At 44.9% G+C, this 22868-nt stretch overlaps 1 protein-coding gene across 1 annotated transcript in view; it reads left to right on the top strand.

The window, feature by feature from the left end:
* TRRAP (transformation/transcription domain associated protein) overlaps positions 1-22868 on the top strand; it is a 108297-nt gene that overhangs the window by 257 nt on the left and 85172 nt on the right. The window contains exons 2-15 of the mRNA XM_029945749.1: positions 2074-2230; positions 2653-2702; positions 7348-7458; positions 8721-8825; positions 9685-9768; positions 11062-11118; positions 12525-12650; positions 13916-13993; positions 14193-14281; positions 15086-15182; positions 17475-17613; positions 21005-21083; positions 21912-22146; positions 22786-22860. Of these exons, the coding sequence (XP_029801609.1) occupies positions 2131-2230; positions 2653-2702; positions 7348-7458; positions 8721-8825; positions 9685-9768; positions 11062-11118; positions 12525-12650; positions 13916-13993; positions 14193-14281; positions 15086-15182; positions 17475-17613; positions 21005-21083; positions 21912-22146; positions 22786-22860 (1425 nt within the window). The 5' untranslated portion in view covers positions 2074-2130. The remainder of the gene's footprint in view (positions 1-2073; positions 2231-2652; positions 2703-7347; positions 7459-8720; positions 8826-9684; positions 9769-11061; positions 11119-12524; positions 12651-13915; positions 13994-14192; positions 14282-15085; positions 15183-17474; positions 17614-21004; positions 21084-21911; positions 22147-22785; positions 22861-22868) is intronic.

Genomic DNA, 22868 nt, shown 5'->3' with positions numbered 1-22868 from the left:
CCTCCCGGCCTCCATGCAGGCCCTTGGCTCACCCGGCCTGGCAAAGAGAACGAAGGTAGCGGCTACGACAGCGCCCCCTCTGGCCCGGCGGCGCCGATTCAGGCTCGGCGCGGCGGGGCGGGGCGGCGGGGCCGTTTGTCTGTGCGCGGGCGCGGCGACTCCGGCCATCCCACCTGGGCCGGACGCGGGGGTCCGACGGAGGCCGGGCCGGGGCCCATGGCCGGCGGCGTCTTCGAGCTGTTCTTCCGCCGACGGGCGGGGTGGGCCGTTTTCTTTCCTCGGCCCACCCCAAGGCCCAGGCCCAGCGGAACGCGGAGCCTGGCCACTTGGGGCCCTGGGCGATGGAAGAGTTGACTTCGCTGAAAAAGTGGTTCCAAGGAGTTTGGGCACGACCAGAAGTTTCGTAGGCACGGAGAGGCCCTCACCCGGACTCTTTGGTCCCCACGGATGAGGATGGGTGGGGGTGGGGGGAGAGGGACATTCCGTGAAATGCACGAAAGAGGAAGCAGTAGTCAGGTCTCATCCAGCGGGGCTGATAGAAACCCTCTCTACGGTCTCCGTGAGTTTTCGTGCTCGGAGCCGGAGGAGCGGGATAGAACAGCTCTCAGCTGCTTTTCTGCTTCTAAGTGCTTTTTTGGTGTCTTGGAGACAGTGGCCGGAAGAGGCTTTGTGGAGTCAGGGTGTACCCGTCACTGGGGGCTCAAGTTTGAGCTTCAAAGGGAGTGCATCCGGTTAGGGAGGGCTTTTGAAAGGTCTACAGAAGCAAATTAAGTCCCCAGACTGCATCTTCCTGCGGATTGGAGTTAAACAGTTCTATCCACAGGGAAGATGGGTAAAAGCAAATTCATCAGATTCTCAAGATACTTCTGTAAGGGCTCTTAAAATTGAAACGAAATGTCAGCCTGGAGAGGTAGTTCTTAAAGTGTGGTCAACGACCTGAAGCATGCATGCATGCATTCATTCAAGGAGCATTTTCTAAGTGCCTACTTTGTGCCAGCTGCCAACAAAATTTACAGCTTCCTGAGCCCCTCACCAACCACAGTGTCTGATTAGTGCTTAGAAGTCCATGTTTGGCACCTGGTGGTCTTAGTGCACGCTGAAGTTTGAGAACCAATCACCTAGGATAGAGGTTGCCAAATCTGATCAGCTGCCTGTGTTTGCTTTTGTTTGTTTTTGGGTTCTTTTTGTTTTTTATTTTGTTTTGTTTTTTTAGGATTTTTATTTTATTTTATTTTTAAATATTTTTTAATGTTTATTTATTTTGGGGAGAGACAGAGACAGAGAGAGCTGGGAAAGGGCAGAGAGAGAGGACACAGAATCTGAAACAGGCTCCAGGCTCTGAGCTGTCAGCACAGAGCCTGATGCGGGGCTTGAACCCATGAACTGTGAGAGCATGACCTGAGGCGAAGTTGGACGCTTAACCGACTGAGCCACCCAGGCGCCCCAGGATTTTTATTTTTAAGTGATTTCTACACCCAACATGGGCTCGAACTTACACCCCAGGGACCAAAAGTTGCATGCTCTACTGACTGAGCTGACCAGGTGCCCCCAGCTGCCTGTTTTTATACAGCCTGTGAACTAGGAATGGTTTTTACATTTTTAAATGGTTGAGAAAAAATCCACAGAAGAAGGATGTTTCATGACATTCGAGAATTATATGAAATTGAAATTTCAGTGTCTGTAAATAGAAGTTACATGGATCACAGCCATGCTTTTTCGTTTATGGGTTGGCCGTGGCTGTTTGTTGGCTATGACAGAGTTAAATAGTTGTGCTAGAGACTACAAAGGCTAAAATGTTTACTTTCTGGCTTATAGAGACTTTGCCAACCACTGGCCTAGGGAAAGAAGGATATACAGTAAAAGGGGGGAAGCATCTGTTTATAAAAATCATGTTTAGAAATTAATAGATAAAATGGATGTAATTAAATTTTATTTTCCAAAAAGCAGAGGGAATAGTATTCTGAGTTAGTTAAAAAGTATTTAGTTTAATGTAGTTATTTAGGTAAGATTTTCCATAGAGATCGTGAGCCTATGCCTTTGGTAAGTTGGCAAACTCTGTGCTTCTTTTCATAGGCTGAACTTATGGACCTGATCCCTTTCTCTTGAGAAACAAACCAGCTTAAAAGAAAAATGGCGTTTGTTGCAACACAAGGGGCCACGGTGGTTGACCAAACCACTCTGATGAAAAAATACCTTCAGTTTGTGGCAGCTCTCACAGATGTAAATACACGTGAGTCAATTCTGTCATTAAGAAGTACATTATCAGGACTCATTCGTTTCCGTTCAAATGACATGCACGTGGAGATAAATAGTAATGTCAACTTTTATCCTGATTTTCCCATCCCCTGCCTTGTGGAGAAGCAAAGTGATGAGCATTGCTGGCTGGAGCCCCAAAGAGGCACGTGTGTGTGTGTGTGTGTGTGTGTGTGTGTGTGTGTGTGTATCTGTGCCCTTGTCTGTGCATGCACACATATGTGTGGGAGTATGAGTATGTGTGACTGGTTTTAGGGAACTAGTTATGTGCCTTCTGTTGGACCATGACAGTCAAACTGATAAGATCTGATTGCTTCTCTTAACTCTCTAAACCTGATCATTTTCTGAAGATCCTTAACGTAATTTCAATTACCTGATGATTTGTTTTGTCATTTACAGCTGATGAAACAAAGTTAAAAATGATGCAAGAAGTTAGTGAAAATTTTGAGGTATGAGCTTAATCTATGTACTTTTTTCCACCGTGAGCTTAATATTCATATGTATTTTTTAATTGCTCCCCCATCACTCTCACTAGTAAGTCAGAAATCGTTATCTCTGTTAACGTGACCTGTTGCATTTCAGAACTGAAATTTCACCTGTGCACAGTATTGTCCATGTTGTCTAGCTTCCTCACCTAGTGACCGTGAACTTCAAGTGATGTTGAGGAATGTTGCTCTGGTTTTGGTGGTTGAACTTGTTGTTTTCATTTTGAGGCTTATGCTTTCAGGATGCACTCACACTTATGTGGAAGATTTGTTATATTCACGTAATAACAGGTGGAGTCCGTTGTGGCTCTGTTACTTATCACTTCCATGACCTTGAGCATTTTCTCTCTCTTGAGCCTCACATTCCACAGCTTCATAGTGTCCTAGAGGTCTCTGTGTTCTGTCCACTTTTCTGAAGTCTGTCTTGTCAGTGTTCTTTAGATTGGGTAATTTCTACTGCCTTCCTTCAGGTTCACTGACTGTTTTGTGTCCTCTCCAATTTGCGGAGATGTTTTAAAATCTCAGTTTGTTTTTAAAATTTTTTTCAGTTACTGTCCTTTCAGTTTTGGAATTTCCATTTGGTTCTTTTTAGATTTCACGTCTTCACAGAAGTGATCATCATTTATTAACACCTATTTTGTTATTCTTGGAACTCGTTTATGACTGCATTCGAGTCTTGACTGAATCCAATATTTGGGCTATATTTCTGCTGACTGTGGGTCACATGATCCCGCTTCTTTGCACGTCTGGGAGCTTTTGAGTGTGCTGAATATTGTTATGTGAAACGTAGGGACTCTAGATTCTTCTGTTTGCTCCCTCTGAAGACGTATTGTTGTAGGCAGTTCAGTGGCTGGCTAATCTCATCGAACCCGAAGAGGCTTGGTGTTATGCTGCGGTATGGAGGATCCATGGGAAGGCCGAGACGGTCCCCAGGTCACTCTAACTCCGTGGGATTCAGCCTCCAAACTCCAGCTCCCGGTGGACAGCATCAGACGTTGATTTGAGGCTTGGCTTGTTTTAGAGACCTTTACTCTAAGGTGTGGTCCTTGCTCAGCTGGACATCTGGGGTGAGAAAGAGGTGTTAAGAAAGTGCACAGTGGCCAGGCCAGACCTGCAGTGTCCTCCAACATTGCTAGACCACTGGTGCCTCTTCATCCCTCTTGGTGAGCCTCAGGTGGCCTTACCCCATCTTGGCTGTGCAGCCTGGCCCTCAGTCAACACCTCAAGGACTCCGACAAGACCATCCCCTGTACTTCCTGTTCCTCTGGGGTTCTACTCTGCAGGTTCCAACCTGAAACTCTGGTGTTTGCACCTCAGCTCAGCAGGACCCTCGTGCCGTCCTCGGGCATCAGCCTGCCAAGCCCCCGTCAGGGCATCCGTGCCTGGGCAGAGAGCTGTGGTGGCCATATACTCTCCCCTTCTGGAGACTGTGGCCGTGCACTGCCTCTGGTCCAGCACCTGAGAACTGTTCTCTTATGTTTTCTCCAACTGCATGGTTAGTCTGGTGCTGTTAGTCTTATGGGCGGAAGAGGTCACAGTTCTTATTTTTTTTTTTAAACTTTTTTTTTTAATGTTTTATTTATTTTTGATACAGAGAGAGACAGAGCATGAGAGGGGGAGGGGCAGAGAGAGAAGGAGACACAGAACCGGAAGCAGGCTCCAGGCTCTGAGCTAGCTGTCAGCACAGAGCCCGACGTGGGGCACGAACCCACGAACGTGAGATCTGACCTGAGCCGAAGCCGGAGGCTCAACCGACTGAGCCACCCAGGCGCCCCAACAGTTCTTATTTTTAATGTGGGAATAATAAAATCTTTTTCAGAGTTCATGTAATTACCAGATAAAATATTTATAGCTTCTAACGTGGCCATTTGAATTATAAAGGTTGAAATCGGTGGAGATGAATCAGATGCCCTAGGATCTGTAGTAATGGGTAGTATTTCTGTTTGGTGGTAGTTCTAAGTAGATTTTTTTTTTTTAAGGACTTGTTGCCTTGAACTGAGCTGAAAAAAAAATGCTGAGATATTTAGAGACTGAGCTAAAGAGCTTTCTTTTCTGCCCGAGCTGCTAGTGCAAGCTGTTAAAAACAAAACACACACCAAAAAAAAAACTAAAAAAAGAGATGGAAGGGAGGACGTGGAGAGGCCTGCATTCTGCGTTTTTGGCAGAACTGATCAGTGAGAACCACAGCCCCAGCGGGTTCGAGAGGATCCAGTCATGGAGAGGGTCGTGAACTTGTGGAAACACGCCCTTGCATCCGGCCTCCCAGTGTGGGTATGGTGCTCTCTGAGTTACGTGTCTGGCCCCTTTCTCTCATGGTTCATGTCTGGCTGTTAGCAGGTTAATTTCAGACTTTGGTCCCAGATGCATTGATTCAATCCAGAGAACTAAAAGCAAAGCAGTATACTTGGAGCTTTTTAAAATAGGGACTTTTGAAATCTGTATGATACGAACGTTTGCCTTAAATGAAATCCAGAAAACTAAGCCCTTCAAAGAATTAAATACCAGGATGACCATCAGTAGGTAATTCTGATTTACCACTGCTACCACCCTGGACGAACATCGGAATGGGACGAGAGAAATAAAAAAAATCCCAATGCTTTCAGGAGTCTTAGAAATTTCCTCACGCACATAGGGATAAAATTGTGGGCTAAGTAAATGTCATATGGGCCATCATTTGGGACAAAAAATAAAGCTTCAAGTTAGAGAACTCACATGAGAAACTCATACAGATCAAAGAGCTGGGGGCTGAGTTGATTGCTGGCAGAACAACGGGGCATCGCGTTGAATGATTCTTTTTGTGGGGGAAGTGTGAAACTCGTGAGAGCTACGGAACCAGTGGCTAGTGGGCTTCTGTGCCTGTGAGCGGGACTTCTTAGTAACCTTGATGATGTTCCAGGGTGACTATTCTACCACTTCCTTGAATGTGGGCATTTTCCTAAAAAGTCATAAGCTCTGGGCAAGAGAGGTGACAAACACAGTTCCTGCCCCCCCCCCCCCCGTGAATTCATAGTCTGCTTTGGGGGTAGCTGCGAGGCACCGTGGGGTCCCCCAGGGTGTTCTCTGGGGATGGAGCCCCAGGTTTACCCTGGGAACCTGGTGCTCAGGTGTTACGTTTTCTTGGCACCACACTCTTCTGGTCGTTGCCTTTTCCTCTGTCTCACCCTTCACAGATTCCTCTCCCAAGATTATCACTTTATACTGATAGACAACCCCACATCTTTATTTTCAGCCCAGATCAGTGTCTGGAGTTCGAGACACTTGTATTTAATTAACTGCCCAGATACTGCTTGTAATAGTAACAATTTAACCATTTGGCCTCAAGCTCCCCTCCTCCTGTGGGAACTAGGAACTAATGTTAGTGCCTTTTACACCCAGGCTTTCTCATAATTTTGTGTCTTTGTATATTTGCTTTTCTTTGAACCTTCTCCTTTTCCACGGTTTCCCATGATTGTCTTCTGCTGGACTTTTAGGTTTGACCATAAACATGGTTTCTTGGGGGAAGGTGTCCTCTGCCTTTGGTTGCTTCCACAATATGGCGTCCCGTTTGTACATGTGCCCTTCGTTGCCATTGCTGCTCCCGCCATAATCCTGTATTGTTCTTTATCAGTCTTCCCAGTGCACCACTGCCTCCCCCATCTCTGAGGGCCTGAATTGTGTCTAGTTCCCTCATTGTATCTCCCCAGAGCACCTGAAAGAACCTCAACAAGTACTGGGCGCATGAGCAAGTGAGGGTTTAACAGGGGAGAGGACTTGGTTGTTAGAGACCCTTAATTTGCATCCACTTCTAAAGCTTACAGACTGACATTCAGCAAGTTTTATAACCTCTCTGAGCCTCTCTATCTGTGAAATGGAGACAGTACTTACCTTGGGCTTGTACGGACCAAGAGAGAAAGAATTAAAAAAATATGTACTATCACAGCATAGCGCTCTGGTAATAACACCAGATGACATTTACTGAGCATTTAGTGCATCCTAAATTAACTCATGCAATCTTCAATGGTTACCTAAGTCAGGAAATAACAGGATACTCAACGGATGGGGATTCAGAGGCTGTGTAATCGCCCAAGGTTCCTACTTCCTGAGTGGGTTCCAGAAACTCTTTAGGAGCCATTTTACTGTACAGTCTTCAGACTGTAGTTTCATTTTCTGTTCTTTTAAAATCCATGCTGGGATAAATAAGGGAATAGGTTGGGTTATGATCGAATTAACATAGCTCTAACCAATAAATTAGCTTCAGATTAGAAAAAGGCGCCGGTGTGTTTAGGCTCCTCATTTTCCACATGAAGAAATGAAGATCTAGAAGTTAAATGACCTTTCACAAGTCTCTTACTCAGGTACCCTTTAGAGCAGGCTTCACATTCCACATTTTCCACAGCGTTAGTATTTCCACTTTTAGCAGTAAATGTTAACTGGTCTTTTAAACTGGATTTCAGAAACAGTGATCATTTTAATTAGTTTAAAATTGCAATCACTAAAGCCTCTAAAAGCATTAAAAATTACTGTGGGCTTCTCTAAAGTGTTTTCTCTTTTGAGGTTATAGTATGAATGGGAAGTGAAAATATGAAAATATGCAGACTTAGTGGGGTTTCTTTTATCTTTGCCTCGTTAGAATGTCACGTCATCTCCTCAGTATTCCACGTTCCTTGAGCATATCATCCCCCGATTTCTCACGTTTCTTCAAGATGGGGAAGTCCAGTTTCTTCAGGAGAAACCAGCCCAGGTAATCTGTTCAGGAATGTCACTGAGTCGGGAAAATGCAGTCTCTCAGGCATTTGTGAATTAAAACAAGTGAGAAAACTTAGGGTTCCACTTTAAAACAAGAGGTTTCGGGGTGCCTGGGTGGCTCAGTTGGTTAAGCATCCAACTTCGGCTCAGGTCTGGTCTCACCGTTGGTGGGTTCAGGCCCTGTGCCGGGCTCTGTGCTGACAGCTTGGAGCCTGGAGCCTGCTTTGGATTCTGTGTCTCCCTCTCTCTCTGACCCTCCCCCAGTCACACTCTGTCCGTCTGTCTGTCTCTCTCTTTCTCTCTCTCTCTCTCTCTCTCTCTCTCTCTCTCAAAACTAAACATTAAAAGATAATTAAATAAAAAAGAAGTTTTGTCACATAAGGATAGCTTTGTCCCAGACTATGCCACTTCAGTTAAATGTCTTGGTTTTAATTCTTTACATTTGCTGACTGGTGACATGTGTATACTGTTTATTACAGACAAGTTCAAACATCCACACAAAGAAGGAATGATCCCTTAGATGACCCTCTCTATAGTTAGTGCCTCATCTCCTCTTCTTAGTGTCCGTTCTTGTAACTTCTAGCCAGTTTTGTTTTATCTGTAGCCCCCTCTTTGCACCCTGCCCCCAATCATTTACAGACTGTTATTCCATCATCAATTTTTTTCTATAAATATTTCAGTGCATGTCTCTTAAAAATAACTCTTTAAAAGTTACCATAATGCCAGTGAAAGTTATTGCTAACCTAAGCATTTTTATGTTGTACCAGTTGAAGATCTACACACTTGACCTATCTTTTAGTTGTTGACTCCACAGACTGAACCCTGAAAGCTTGGTCAGCTTGTGATGTAATCAGTCCTTGGGCTCAAGAGAATCAGGGGGAGGATTGTAGGAACCAAACACATGATGGAGGGAGATCCCAGACCAAGTTGAGTTTGTGCTGTGCTCTTTCGTCTGAAATCCAGCCAGCAGTCACACACCAGCACCCTTCTGCTGGAAATAATGATAAGTTTTCAAAGAAGGAGAGTTAGGCTTGGTTGACTGTTGCATGACTAGAAAGCTTGAAGTAATGATTTGCAGCACATACCTAGGATTACATCTAAGTAATTTACAGGACTGTTCCTGAATTGGGGTTCATCTTGTAGCTGGGTGGCTCCTAGGCTGTGTGCAGACAGCCATATAACTTGGAGAGTATAAAAAATTACCTTGGCATTCTTGGAAGAATTTCATATTTCTGTTTTTTTATTTTTCTTCACCAGCAACTGCGGAAGCTAGTCCTTGAAATAATTCACAGGATACCAACCAACGAACATCTTCGTCCTCATACAAAAAACGTTCTGTCTGTGATGTTTCGCTTTTTAGAGGTAATCTTTGAGAATTCTTGTTATTTAGCCATATTCAGACTTTCAGTGGTTTTCTTTGTTAGAATCTGGTATTCCACAACTACTTTCACTGAAGTTGCGATTTGCATGAGTAAAAACTTTCTTGAAGTCTGTTTTCCCCCATGTTGCCAACCAAATTACTAAGAAGTATTATTAATTGAAGCTTTTTTGGAGTCCGCAGGGAATTGAGTACACAGTGGAAATGTTTAGAAGGGTTTGGGTCGACAGATTCCGTGCAGGGCCCTTTAGATGCTTGTAAAGAGTTTCTCAAACTCGTTGGGTGAATCCACCTGATGCCTAGGAGTGTTAACCTCTGAAGCTGGTTTCTTCCTGTTCTTAGTCCCGGTATGTTTAGAATTCTCTTGTGTCTCGGGGCCCCCTGGAAGGGTGAGCTTCAGAGGGGGATAGGGTTGGATTCAGATCCTGTTCTGCCATGGGTTAGCTGCTGTGGCAGCCTCATTGCTTACTCCCTGAGCTCCCTCACAGGTAAGATGTGGAGGACACCCCCCATTCAGAGAGGGTGAGGTGTGTCGCCGACCAGCCAGTGCAGGGCAGGTGCCCACCAGTTATTTTCAAGCAACAAAAAGTGTACGTTGGACCATTCCTCTGTCAGAGCGTTACTTTGCCGAGCTTGTTGGCGGGATGCCCTTCTGCCGCCCACCAAAGGCCTCAGAAGCTTCTTGTCTGAGACTTCTGTGTTCTGTGTTCAACAGATGAAGTCTGGGTTGGATGATGTAGGGTGTGCATACAGAAAAGTGCTTAGAAAAGCGTCTGTAATCTTTATATTAAAATAACCTCAGAAGCGTAACTTTCTTTTTAAATGCTTTTTTTTTTTTTTAAGACGGAAAATGAAGAGAACGTTCTTATTTGTCTAAGAATCATTATCGAGCTACACAAACAGTTCAGGCCACCCATCACACAAGAGGTAAGTGTTTCGACTGATAGCATTTATAAAAGCGTGTCAACAGGTTTTTTTCTTTCGTGTAATTTGTGTACTCTCTTTTAGAGTTGACAGGACGTGCTGCTTTCCAGAAAAGGGTAGCCTCAGTTTGGGGGACATTCCGTATGGGTTTCACAGTGACTTTTGTTTGGTCATTGTTTATATGAATATTCGGCTGAATTTGTACATTAGTTGAAACGTGGTCAACGGCTAACCTGTCAGGGCTGTTGGAGTGATCCTGGTGTTCACAGGTCTGATGTGCTGGAAGGCGCCAGTCCGTGCGTGCTCTGTTAGGCTGTGAGGTGTGGGCTCCGAAGTCAGAACTGGGTCGGAATCTCAGCCTGTAATTCAGTAATTGACAATCTGTAATTGACATTGAATCAGCTGCTAGCCTTTTGGAGCCTTTTCCATAAAATGAGGACCCTCACAGTGTTCTCAAAATATCGTCAAAAGATTGCTTTAATAATTCAGTATAAAAGTTATTGGTACCTGCAAAGTAAGCATTAAACATGGCTGTGTTAATCATCATTAAGGGAGTATCTTCTCTGACGCTAACCTTAGTAAATGCACGGTGTAGATTATTTGGAAGTTAAAAGAATAAAGATGAAGTAGAATTCTTATCTTGAGATAGCTATTTTGATGTCTTGATTTCTGGTCCTTTTCCCCATTTTATGTATGTGTATATTTCCTACATAAGAGTATTTTTCCATCCATAAAAAATTCTTCATAAAGTTGATTTTTAATGGATGCATAATAGTCTTATGATGCCCTTCTTTTTGGTTATTTAAGGTATTTCAGAATTTTTATTTTGGGACTGTTGCTGAATATCTTGTTTACAGTTCAAATTATTTCTTAGACTGGGTTTGTAGCTGTAGAATTATCAAGTCAAGGGTGTTAGTGTGTTAATGCTTCTGAAAGATACTGTCATTAAGTTGATTTCCAGAAGGTTTGGGTGGTTCATGCTTCCCTTGGTAGTACAGGAGTCTCCCTCTGGCTGAACTCTGTCTCCCATGGATAGTAGTACTTTTTGAAAGGCAGGAAATGGTATTTATTTTAATTTTCATTCCTTTGCTCTTCCTGATTTAGTAACTTAGTTCCTTTTTCTTTCTTTTTCTTGTGCACATTCATTGCCTCTTTGTATTTTGAGTCTGACATTTTTCCTGCCTATTTTATGAATTTTTATAGGTTAAAACTATTAACATTTTTATTACTTACTGTAAGCATTTTCTGTTTGTAATTATCTTCCTTATATTGTCTTTTTAAAATTTTTACTTTTAGATTCATCATTTTTTGGATTTTGTAAAACAGATTTACAAGGAGCTTCCAAAAGTAGTGGTATGTTTCTAATATTGTTTGAATCTATTGTTTGTATTCATTTATTATTTCCTCATTCCAAAGGGAATTTGGAATAGTTGGGTTGAAGGAATAATTGGGGGAGGGGAATGCTGACTTGAGGGTGGGGAGTGTTTGGCGGGGGTCAGAATGGAGATTGATAAATCGGCCCTTTACAAGAAGAGTTCTGGTTTCACTGGGCTAAATATGTCATTTGTGACATACGAGCAGTAAGTTCTTGTAGAAATTTGCAAAAAGAAAAAAAAAGAAAAAACCCCAAGGTAAATCATCCATAATTTTCTCTCTTCTAAGCAACCATTGACATTAAATTTTTGTTTTTCCACTCTTTTCATGTTTTTTAAAGATGGTTGCACTTCACAATAGAAGCCTTTTTTGGGGGGTGGTGTCCACTCTCAGATGCCTTTTCAGTGTCATTAGAACTCCTTCCTGTGTTGAAAGAAGTCTTTCTCGGTGGTGTGGGCACTGTGTGAGCGCGCACCGCGCGCATGAGGGCCATCTCCCCCCACCTCACTCTCCCCTAACAGCCGGCACGACTGGGACCAGTTGGGAACATCCTGTAACACACTCTCCTGCCGCAGTCCTAGCTCTTAGTGGCCCCGTAATTGCACGTCCCTTGCGTGTGTCTGGACTGTCTCCTTGATGCTGGGTTTCCCGATTTTCCCTTCCTATCACAATCACAAGCAATACATCAGTAAAAATCGTTGTGCATGAATCTGTTCAGGTATCAAAGTTTTTATTTTAAAGGTTTTTTTTAAGCTTTAAAGGAATTTTTAAAAATTCCTTTGGTATTTTAAGGATTTTAACCTAAGAATGTATAAAATTTTATTCATCGCATTCTGAAATGGTCAAGTTCTCATTATTATTGACCTAGCAAGTGCTGACCCATGCCATGCAGTCAGGAAAGTTGCTTTGGCCATGAACGGTCTTTTTTAATGTAAAGCCCAGATTGCATTGAGAACTAACGACGGCTCTGAGGCACTGCCTTTAAGCGGTGTCTGTGCTTGGCTTCCGTTCCCGTCCTTGATCTCTGTGTAGGAGACTGTTGGGAAGTGGATTCACTGGGGCCTAGCTCCTGGTTTCCTACCGCTGGAGGGAGGGGCTCCCCCCACCCCGCCGAGATAGTGATGTAATGACGTGCACCCCATCTCTTGCCAGCCAGGGGAAAAAGGAGAAAATACTTTGGACACATTTTTGTTGTCCACTGTTGGAGGTAGGCAGTGCCCCGTCACGCTCTCTGTCCGTGAAGAGGACCCCCAGGACCATGGCTTCAGGGCAGCAGAGCGCACCACCAGCACCACTGGGTTTCCTCGACCTTGTGTCAGGTGTGTTTCACTGAGGAGCATCGTGTCCAACTTGCGGAAGAATGATTTCTGCTCTTTTCTGTGCAGAACCGCTATTTTGAGAACCCTCAGGTGATCCCCGAGAACACAGTCCCTCCCCCAGAAATGGTTGGTATGATCACAACAATTGCTGTGAAAGTCAACCCAGAGCGCGAGGACAGTGAGACGAGAACAGTGAGTTTTTTTTCTGTTGTTTTGCTTTGTTTTTATCCATGTCTCCTGTACTTGGTAGAGGAAAAAAGTGAGATCCTCTTCATGTATATTTATAGCATATTTTGGGGGGTTTTCCTCTAAGCACTGAAAGATCAGGGGGTGTGTGTGTCTGAGAGCGTCACGGATTCTGCACGTCCTCGGTGTGAACGGTGGCCCCCGTGGTTGTGAAGACAAAATAATAGAACAGTAGTGCAGATCCAGAGTCATCTGCTGGAAAGAGCAGCTGCCCGGCCGAGGTGACCTCTGCTGCATCCTTAGCTTTGACATTACTGACGCCCCTGTAAGCTGCTTGTCAGTTTGTGGCTCAGTCCCTGAGAGCATGTGCTCTGAGGACGGAAGCTTAGAGCTTGGGCACGATGTTCCAGGCCTGCCACATAGGCTTTCCGACTCTAGCAGAGTACACAGCTTTTGTTCTGGTCTTAGTTTTCCATCTCGTTGTCCGACAAGGCTGTCTGGTGGAATTTTGAGAGGGTTATGCCTGTGTTCTCTTCGGGTGATGCGTCTGGCGTATAAGTAACCTATACTGAGCAGTTACAGTGGCTGTGTTTTCAGGATTGTCTAAGGATACCATCTGTGTTTGTTTCATGGCTATTGCTTCACAGAATGTTCCAGTCTCTGCTAGAATAAACAGGAAGCTATGCTTCGAGCAAAGCTTTCATTCCTTTCCTCCTCCCAAAGTAGGAACTTGTTTTTGATGTCTATTGTCGCATTTCTTTTCTTGCTTGTCTGTTTCTGTCCCTTGCCCTCTTGGATCTGAGTCTGACATCTTCCTCACCTGTGCTGGGAGCTCTTAGTATGTTAAGACTAGTACATTTTTTCTGACATTTATCATTAGCCCTCTCCGTTTATAAATACCTTTGAATAAAGCTGGGTAAATTTGTACTTTTCTCCTGTTCTTTTGAGTAAGTAAAATAATAGATACTAATTGAAAATTTCCCCCAAAATATAAAAAAAGAAATTTCCTCAGGTGATTTGAACGTCTGAGTTTAGAAGAATTTTCCTGATATTTTTACCATAGGTGGTGATGCTGGAAAGTATAAAAACCTTTATATTAACAATAGTTCTCTGTGCTTTATTTTCAAAATAGTTTAGATCTTTCATCCCAGATATTTACGAAGATGTGGCAGTATTTTCCTTTCTCTTGGTCTTGCTGGGGCGACGCTTAGTGGCGGGCTGCTTTAAGTGCCGTGGTGATAACCTTGGCCCGACTCACTTCTGTCTTCCAGCACTCCATCATCCCAAGAGGATCGCTTTCTCTGAAAGTGTTGGCAGAATTGCCCATTATTGTTGTTTTAATGTATCAGGTATGCGTATTACTCGTTTCTTGGGGTTTTGGCTTATTTTATGACCGAGTTCATTTCTTATTTTGGGTGGCAAGCGGAACGTGTGTGCTGCACACGTGCTAGCTGACGTAACGAGTGTTAGAGTTTTTCTTGGTGTGTGCCGAATTCTGTCGCTATTGCAGCATGTGAGAGCATGAAAATCGGATGTGTTTGCTTTTAGCTCTACAAACTGAATATCCACAACGTCGTTGCTGAGTTCGTGCCCTTGATCATGAATACCATCGCGATTCAGGTGTCTGCCCAAGCCAGGTGAGATTTCCCGGACGGCCCTGCCACGGTTCCTTAATTCCAAGGGGAAACTCACTTGCTGTTGTCTTTTGTAAGACATGGAAATTTTGAGTGATAAAAATTCTGGTAAAATGATACATATTTTTGACTTTTAGAACTTACATTTCAATCATGATGTTAATGGTTTAGTTCCTTTTTCTGAAAAAATGAGCCGATACCTCGGGTTTTGGGGTCTTGTGCATTTAGAGCTCCCATTAGGTGTTCTGTCCTGCGCTTGCTGTGCCTTTCAGCACGAGTGCTAGGACGTGTTGTCCCCCTTGTTCCTTCCCCTCCCTAGCACCCTTAATCACCGAGTATCTGAACTGTGCGTAGCCATCTTGTGAGGCCCCACTGAAGCTTCTTCTCAAACTTAAGACCTTGGTCACTCACTCTCTTGACTGTAACCCATCTGGCTCCGAGTCACTGGAGGGCAGGACCTGAGGGTGAATCAGCAGTAACAACCCCTGGTGGCCCTTGCTGAGGTCTTCACGGAGCCTCCGGGCCCTGATGCAGTGTGCTGGCTGCGTCCATCGGTTAGTCAATCAGCTGATCAGTCTCTCCGTGGGGCACTTGGAGAGCGGCTTGCTTTACGCCTTCAAACCCTTTGGGTTAATCTGAACTGTGCACATGTGTAGAGTATGTACAGTTGGTGGTGTGTTTTTCTGGTCTGTGTAGAAATCACACTTTGGGGGCTTAGTAATTATTATACGCTTTGATTAATACTAACATAATTGACTATAAAGAGTTAAGAGCTAATATTGTAAATTCTATTCACTCCTCATTCAGGCAACATAAGCTTTATAACAAGGAGTTGTATGCTGATTTTATTGCTGCTCAGATCAAAACATTGTCATTTTTAGCATATATCATCAGAATTTATCAGGTAAGTTTGCTGACTTTTAAGTCATGTTTACTGAGATCTAATTTACATGCAATAAGATTCACCTTTTGTGGGTATACAGTTCTTCGAATTGACAAACACATACGGTTGGTAACCACCAACACGCCAAAATCTAGAACATTTCCACCACCCCCAAAACTCCCTTATATATGTTTGCAGTCCATTTCCTCCTCAGTCCCTGGCAAACACTGACTTTCTGGTCCCCAGTTTTGCCTTTCTCATGTCAAAGAAACGAATCCCATAGTGGGTAGTGTAGATAACCAACCTGTTGAGTGTCGCTTCTTTGACTTAGCAGTAGTGCTGAGATTCATCCCTGTTACTTTGTTTTTATTGGTGGATAGTCGTCTTAGGCTGCTTAGGGTTCCCCAACAAAATACCGTGGACTGGGTGGCTTGACCAACAAAAATCAGTTCTCATAGTTCTGGAACCTGGGAAGGCTAAGATCAAGGTCCTAGCAGGGTTCAGTTTCTGGTGAGGACTCTTCCTGGGTTGTATATGGCCACCTTGCTGTGTCCTCATGTCGGGCGGGGAGAGGAGATAGATTGCTTTTTCTCCTTTAAGGCCCCGTACTCAAGATCCCATTTAACCGTAATTATTTATCTTCCAAAGACTCTGGCTTCCAGGTCCAGCGACAGTGGGGCTGAGGGCTACAGCATGAATTTGCCCGGGGGACACAGTGTGGTCGGTAGCCATGGTATGACACTGTCTGGATGCACCAGGCTGGGTTTGTCCGTTCCCCAATTGCTAACCATTTGGGTTGTTTCTGATTTTTTTTTAAGCAACTTTATTAGGATATAATTCATGTATCATAATCACCTTTTTAAAGTGTATAGTTAAGTTGTTTTGGTATATTCGTAGAGATTTGTACAACCATCACTACTATCCAATTTTAGGACCATTTTTTTCACCCTAAGAAGAATCCCCATCCTGATTGGCAGTAGTATCATTCGCTCTCCTAGGGCCCCCAGCCCCTGGGTGCTACTTATGTCCTTTCTGTCGATGTGCCGATTTCATTTCTGGCCATTGTCGACAAAGCCAGTGTAAATAAACGCTGGCGCACAGGTTTTCCTGGGGACAGATTTGGTGCATTGAGTTTTGCTGTTGGAAGTTAGTGTGACAGCAAGTTATAAGGTGAGATTGGAACTGTAAAATTCAAAATAGCCTCCTTAATTCACCAGCGATGAATTTTCCCCCCACTTGTAGTCTGTCTTTATTTCAATCATGAGAAGAACTTGTAAGTGAGAAATGACACCTTATTTCCCATCAGTCATACCATGTTTTTGAATAAAATTCTCGTGTAGCTATAGTTGCTGTAAAGTGTGGCAAGAATTTAGTCCTGATCTATCCTGTACCAGTGGAATTATAATTTTTTTCTTAAGGAAAACACTTAATTATTTTTGAGGAAAGTGAAAATGAAAACATGTATGCCAGATTGTTTAGAGTAAAAACTGCCTTTGAAAGCATTCGTAGTTATTTTTGTCCCTAAAAGTGCACTTGTCTCAACACTTTACACTAAGAAAACAAATGGTTGGTTTTTAAAATCTGAATTAGTGGGGCACCTGGGTGGCTCAGTCGTTAAGCATCCAGCTTCAGCTCAGGTCAGGATCTCACAGTCCGTGGGTTCGAGCCCCACATCAGGCTCTGTGCTGACGGCTCAGAGCCTGGAGCCTGCTTCTGATTCTGTGTCTCTCTACCCCGCCCGTACTTGTGCTGTCTCTCTCTCAAAAATAAACATTTAAAAAATTAAAAAAAAACCAAAAACTGAAAAAAAAATCTGAATTAGGTACTCCTGGATACTTTAATCACCTTGAGCTATGTTGGTGAATTGCCTTCCTAACTTAATGTGCCTCAAAAGGAAACTGATCAGAGCTTATTCTGAGTTGATGAAAGGGGTCTCTGATGCCATTCACAACTTAGGTTAACGGGATGATAGAGTAGATGTCTTATGAAACTCTCAGTACTCTCCCTCTTTCCCACCACTGATGAAGTGATTCAGATTCATTGTTAAAAGGTGGGAAAGTGCAAAAAAGTACAAAGAAGTCGTGTGTAATCTCATTATATAAAAAACCTGCTACTTCTGTTTCTGTGCGTCCTTCCACTGTGGCAGAGTGCACGCAAGTTCCTGAAGCTTCTGGATAATACTTGCGTATTAGGATGACTACTTTATGAGGGTCCCTTGAACCGGGCTTAGTGTTACTGAGCTCTTCTGCAGTTTATAAAGTTGGGGTTTTTCTTACTACCTCTCTGTAACTGATGCTGGTCTCATTTTTATAGGAGTTGGTGACCAAGTACTCTCAGCAGATGGTCAAAGGAATGTTACAGTTGCTGTCCAATTGCCCAGCAGAGACTGCGCACCTCAGAAAGGAGCTCCTGATCGCCGCGAAGCACATCCTCACCACCGAGCTGAGAAACCGTACGCCCCTGGCCCCGGGGCGTCTGCGCGGCCGCTGCCGTGGTCCTGTGCCGTCGGGGGCGGGACTGCGGGAACCTGGTCGTTGGGCTGCGGCTTCAGTTGCCTCATGTGTGTTAGGCTGTGTGTGTCCTCCTTTCTCTATTGCTGTCTTGTGTCCGCTTTCCCCGCCGCCTTTCTCAGCCTCCCTGCCTCTGCCCCGGGCTGCCTTTCTTGGCCCGCCACCAGGGTTCCCCCTGTGTCTTCCGGATGGTCTTGTTGTTAGTGTGGACATTCCCTTAGCGTAACACACGTCCTTGGCATCTCACGGTGCTTCCCTGCCTCTTGGGTGCGTAGCTTTTGAAATTGCATATAGCCATTTGCTTCTTGATTCGTAGCCAGTGACCTGTGAGAGGTGAGAACAAAGCGGCTGTCTCCGTGCTGTGCAGAACCGTGGTGGACTGGGGGCCCAGTCCTGTTTCGATGCCCACGACTGATACTTGGTTTTGGCTAATCTGATAATTCTACTTTTTCTATCAGTTATTGATACTTAATTTTTTAATGTTTATTCATTTTTGAGAGGAAGGATGGGCAAAAAGAGAGGGAGACACAGAATCCGAAGCAGGCTCCAGGCTCTGAGCTGTCAGCACACAGCCCGATGTGGGGCTCAAACCCACGAACCGTGAGATTGTGATCTGAGCCGAAGTCAGACGCTTAACCGACTGAGCCACCCAGGTCCCCAATACATAATTAAAAAATATTTTTTGTATTCGCTGTGTCCAAATTACATCCTAATTGTTTTGAGGGGCTAATCTTTTCCCCTCAGTAATTATTTAGTATTGGTTTTTTTGCCCCTGGTTTGTAAGTCAGAACATATGTGAAACTAAGATTGGGCTTCTCTAGTTCTTAAACATGAAAGGAAAGATGTGGTTTGAGTACTTACATGTGAACAGATGGAATAAAGCTCAGCTGTTTTTATGTTATTAAAATATAAGTTATGTGTATAGATACAGCTGGGTAGGATATAGATATTTTTAAAACCCTTTTTTGTGGGTGTGTCATGTAACATAGCAGAGTGCATAAAAGAAATTGATGATTTTGCCAAATATCACACAACTGACATGCATAAACATCACCCAGGATGAGAAATTCCATGTCACCAGTGCACGGAGCCCCCAAGTGCCTCCAGGGCTGAGGGCCCTTGCCACTTGTCTAGTCACGGCACCCTTGGCTGCGTGTGGTTTTTCTCCATGTCTGTCTCTGAACACTGTTGAAGTAGAAGAATTTTACATGGAACACTTTAAAATCTGCTGCTGCAGCTTTCAGTAACTGTTGACATTCCTGCCGTTTCGAGCTATGAAGCTCTGAGGGTGCGTTTGGGGAGCTGTGCAGCAGGTTTCTGCCCGTGGAAATGCTGACCAATAAAGAGCACGTCTCATGCTCCTCTGACAGCCTGTGTCCCATCCCCCGCAGCCTGGCCGTCTGAGGCCACACGGCTCAGGTTCAGTTTTTGGGCTGTGCCACCAAGATGGGTGCATCTGCATTTTCGAGGTGCTGCTCTCAGCTGTTGAACACATCAGGCCTGTTGAATTCAGCTTTTATAGACCTTCCCACCCCGTCTCTCTATTGATTGGTTTGATTTTTCTTTTTTTAATAATCTCTTTTATCCTAGGTGGGGGCGCCTGGGTGGCTCAGGCAGCTGAGTATCCGACTTTGGTTCAGCTCATGATCTCATGGCTCGTGGGTTCGAGTCCCACATTGGGCTCCGTGCTGACAGCTCAGAGCCTGGAGCCTGCTTGGGATTCTGTCTCTCCTCTGCTCCTCTCTCGCTTGAGTGCACACTCAGTGTCCATCTGTCTGTCTGTCTCTCTCTCAAAAATAAACATTAAAACATTTTTGAAAGTATCCTAAGTAACATCACATCTCAAAAAGGTCTCTATTTAGAGACACACTTAATCACATTCGGTATCAGTATTATTACATACTAATATAAAATACATAAAATGTGCATATATAGCTAAAATATACATGTCCGTTAACATTTTTAAGTCAGCCCTACTTTTTTGGCATCCAAAACAATACCGAACGGTAACCCATTTGAATGAATTCTGAAGAGCAGTAGTTTTAGAAGACCTGGCTGTTGCAGTTACCCATTTTCTTAGAGATTCTGATTCTGGGTCACAGAGCGAATCTGGGAACTAGTGCCTGTGCCTCAATTTCTTACCTCTTCCTCTACCCACGCTTTGCTCGTCCCAAGCCAGCCTGCTACCGCTCGGTGCCTGAGTCCTTTGAATCTTTCCTTCTATGCCTCATTCCTCTTGACTGCCTCTGAGGACATTCCAGGCATGTCCCCTTCTCTGACTTCAGAGGGACTGCTTGTCTCTGCTTTCGTTTGGCACTTGACCCTGTGCGGCCTGCCTTTGGGAATTGCCCAGAGATGTGCTCTGTGTCTCTCCAGTGTACATGCTTCTATTCTATCTTTGACCCTTAGTAGCTAGCTGCTGGTGAAGAATATATTTTATTTGATTTATGGAGGATGGCCACAGTGTCAGGCTTGTTCTAGAATCTAAACAGTCCTTTGGATGTTTATGGCCAGAGTTCCCTGGGGGAGTGTGGAAGAGAGACCTAAAAAATGTCAGTTGCTGCGCTCTCCGCACATTCTCAGAAATGGGAATTGTCCCTGAGTGAGAGCAGTGGTTTCCACCCCGGTTGGGTCTACAGGCCTGCAGGGGAGCAGTGGTGAGGGAGGTTGGGTGAGGGCTCCACCTGCAGGATTCGAGACAGACCCCCTGGCAGTTTCTAGACTGCCTCATCCAGGGATTTGGGACCCACATCTATGAGAACCCTGCAAAATTTCTAGACTTTTGTAATTCATATGAAGAAATATTTCTCCATAATGAGTAAGCATAAAATGTTGAGTAAGGGGAGGACTCCAGGGCTGTGAACAAAGGGGCTAGGGGACCAATAGTGGTAGCCTTTTTATTTTCTCCAAGATTTTTAAGTAATCTGTAGACCCATGTGGGGCTCGAACTCAACCCCAAGATCAAGAGTCACATGCTCTTCCAACTGAGCCAGCCAGGCACCTCGATGGTGGCAGCTTTTGAAGGAGGATGGGCTGTGCCTCGAGTGAAATACCAGGGGCAGGTTCTCTGCCAGGGGATGGGACACCCGCTTTGTCTGAGTTGTCCTCTGATACTGACTGTGATCCCAGCAGTGTCTTTGACCCCAACAGTATCTTTGACAGCAGGCGGCCCAGCAAAGCCAGGGTCTCTGACTGAAATACAGCCTGGGTGATTTTCTCCTCCCCACGCTTTTCCAAATCTAGAATGCTCATTGACAGCAAGTTGGCTATGGTGAAGTAGCCTGCGGTGTCACTGGCGTCATTGGTAACGTGTGCACCGTGTTTGTGTTCTAGAGTTCATCCCTTGCATGGACAAGCTCTTTGATGAATCCATACTAATTGGATCAGGATATACTGCTCGGGAGACTCTCAGGTACGACGTTCAGTCCTTGAGGTCTGTTGGCTAAGTGTGGGGGTGGTAAGCCCTGGCACCCCAGGCTCGAGCGTTTCAGCAGGCACCCTCGGCACACGTTTACCCTCCTGTGGGGATTTAGAATTGAGGGAAATTTGGAAATGCCTTAGTTTGATTTTTGTGTGTTAGGTTAAAGGGAAAATAAATCAGAGTAGTTGTCTTGATTGAAATCAGAGGCACAACTTTATCTGACTTGTATTAGTTTTTTGGTGGGGTTGTTTAGTTTTGTTTGCTTTTTACGTAATAAATGCATCTCTTTATTATAAAAGAATATTTAAGAACCCAACAAGACGAAAGAAGGAAGGAAAACCTTTGTTCTACATAAAAAATTCAAGTAACATGGAGAATATTTTGGTGTATTTCCTTCTAGTCTTTGTTTTTTATGCATTTCATAAAATAAATGTTGTGACCATGTTTATTTCTAAAGGAGAAATTTAACATTTTATCATTTTTTACAGTGTAAGATGAATCAACATTAGTGATTTTTTTTGGTTCTAATTTGGAAACTATAATAGATCTTTTGAAAAATAGGAAGAACACTTTGAATATGATGTAGCTATTCCCTGTGATGTCCATATAAAACTGTTACAAATATGAAGACAGTTTTTACATAGCTTGGGGTTGACCCTGCCCGCAGCTGGGCATCAGATGGGGTCACTCCTACGAGTCCTGGAAAGCATGCCCCAGATGCACCGCCCCTGTGGTGCGTTCCTGGGGCAGGTGGCGGGGGAAGTCCTGGGAGCAATATGGGAATTTTGAGACGCTCACTGGCGGGGTCTCTGCCCGCAGGCCTCTTGCCTACAGCACGTTGGCTGACCTCGTGCACCACGTCCGTCAACACCTGCCCCTCAGCGACCTCTCCCTCGCTGTCCAGCTCTTCGCCAAGAACATCGATGACGAGTCCCTGCCCAGCAGCATCCAGACCATGTCCTGCAAGCTGCTCCTGAACCTGGTGGACTGCATCCGCTCCAAGAGCGAGCAGGAGAGCGGCAACGGCAGGGACGTCCTGATGCGGATGCTGGAGGTACCGGCCCTCCTGGGAGGCGTCGGCGCCCTGCGCTCCTTACCCCGATGCCCACAAGCTAGACTTGTACGATGCTTCACTGACCAGGTCATGTGGCCGCCTGATTGCCGAGCTTGATCCCAGGGGTCAGACCGCCTGGGCTCCAATCCCCCACTGGTCAAGTGCCCATGGGCAAGATGCTTAACATCTCTGCCTGCCTCCTCCTACCCAGGGATTAGTCCCCGTGTCTGCCTCCCAGGTTGTGGTGAGCACTGAGTAAGTGATCTGTGGGGGCTCTCGGCACAGTTCCTGGCGAGGCTCTAAAAGAGGTGTCCTGGGGACGCTGTGTAGCTTACCCCTTGGCTGGGTGCGTGCAAGCAGTACAGTGTGATTGTTGAGGCCGACCGGCACTGTGTGGGTCTAGAGTAGTCTGAGCCGAGTGTGCGGGCGTATCAGACAAGCCCCCAACTTCTCTGCGCCAGGTTCTCCACAGTGACAGCAAGGTAGGGACGCCACCGTAGTTCTCCTTGGGGAGAACAGCACGTCTCTTCGGCAAGTAGTTTCCAAGAGCTTCTCCTCTGTCTCCTGGAAGGGCTGCCAGCCTGTGGAAGAAGAATGATTTTTGTCTTTCTCTCCACCTTCTCTTTCTGCTTCTGCTAGGTCTTTGTCCTCAAATTCCACACCATCGCCCGGTACCAGCTCTCTGCCATTTTTAAGAAGTGCAAGCCTCAGTCGGAACTCGG

The sequence above is a fragment of the Suricata suricatta genome, chromosome 8 (genome assembly GCF_006229205.1).
Source record: "Suricata suricatta isolate VVHF042 chromosome 8, meerkat_22Aug2017_6uvM2_HiC, whole genome shotgun sequence".
Lineage (NCBI taxonomy): Eukaryota > Metazoa > Chordata > Mammalia > Carnivora > Herpestidae > Suricata > Suricata suricatta.
This window is presented reverse-complemented; position numbering and strand designations above follow the sequence as displayed.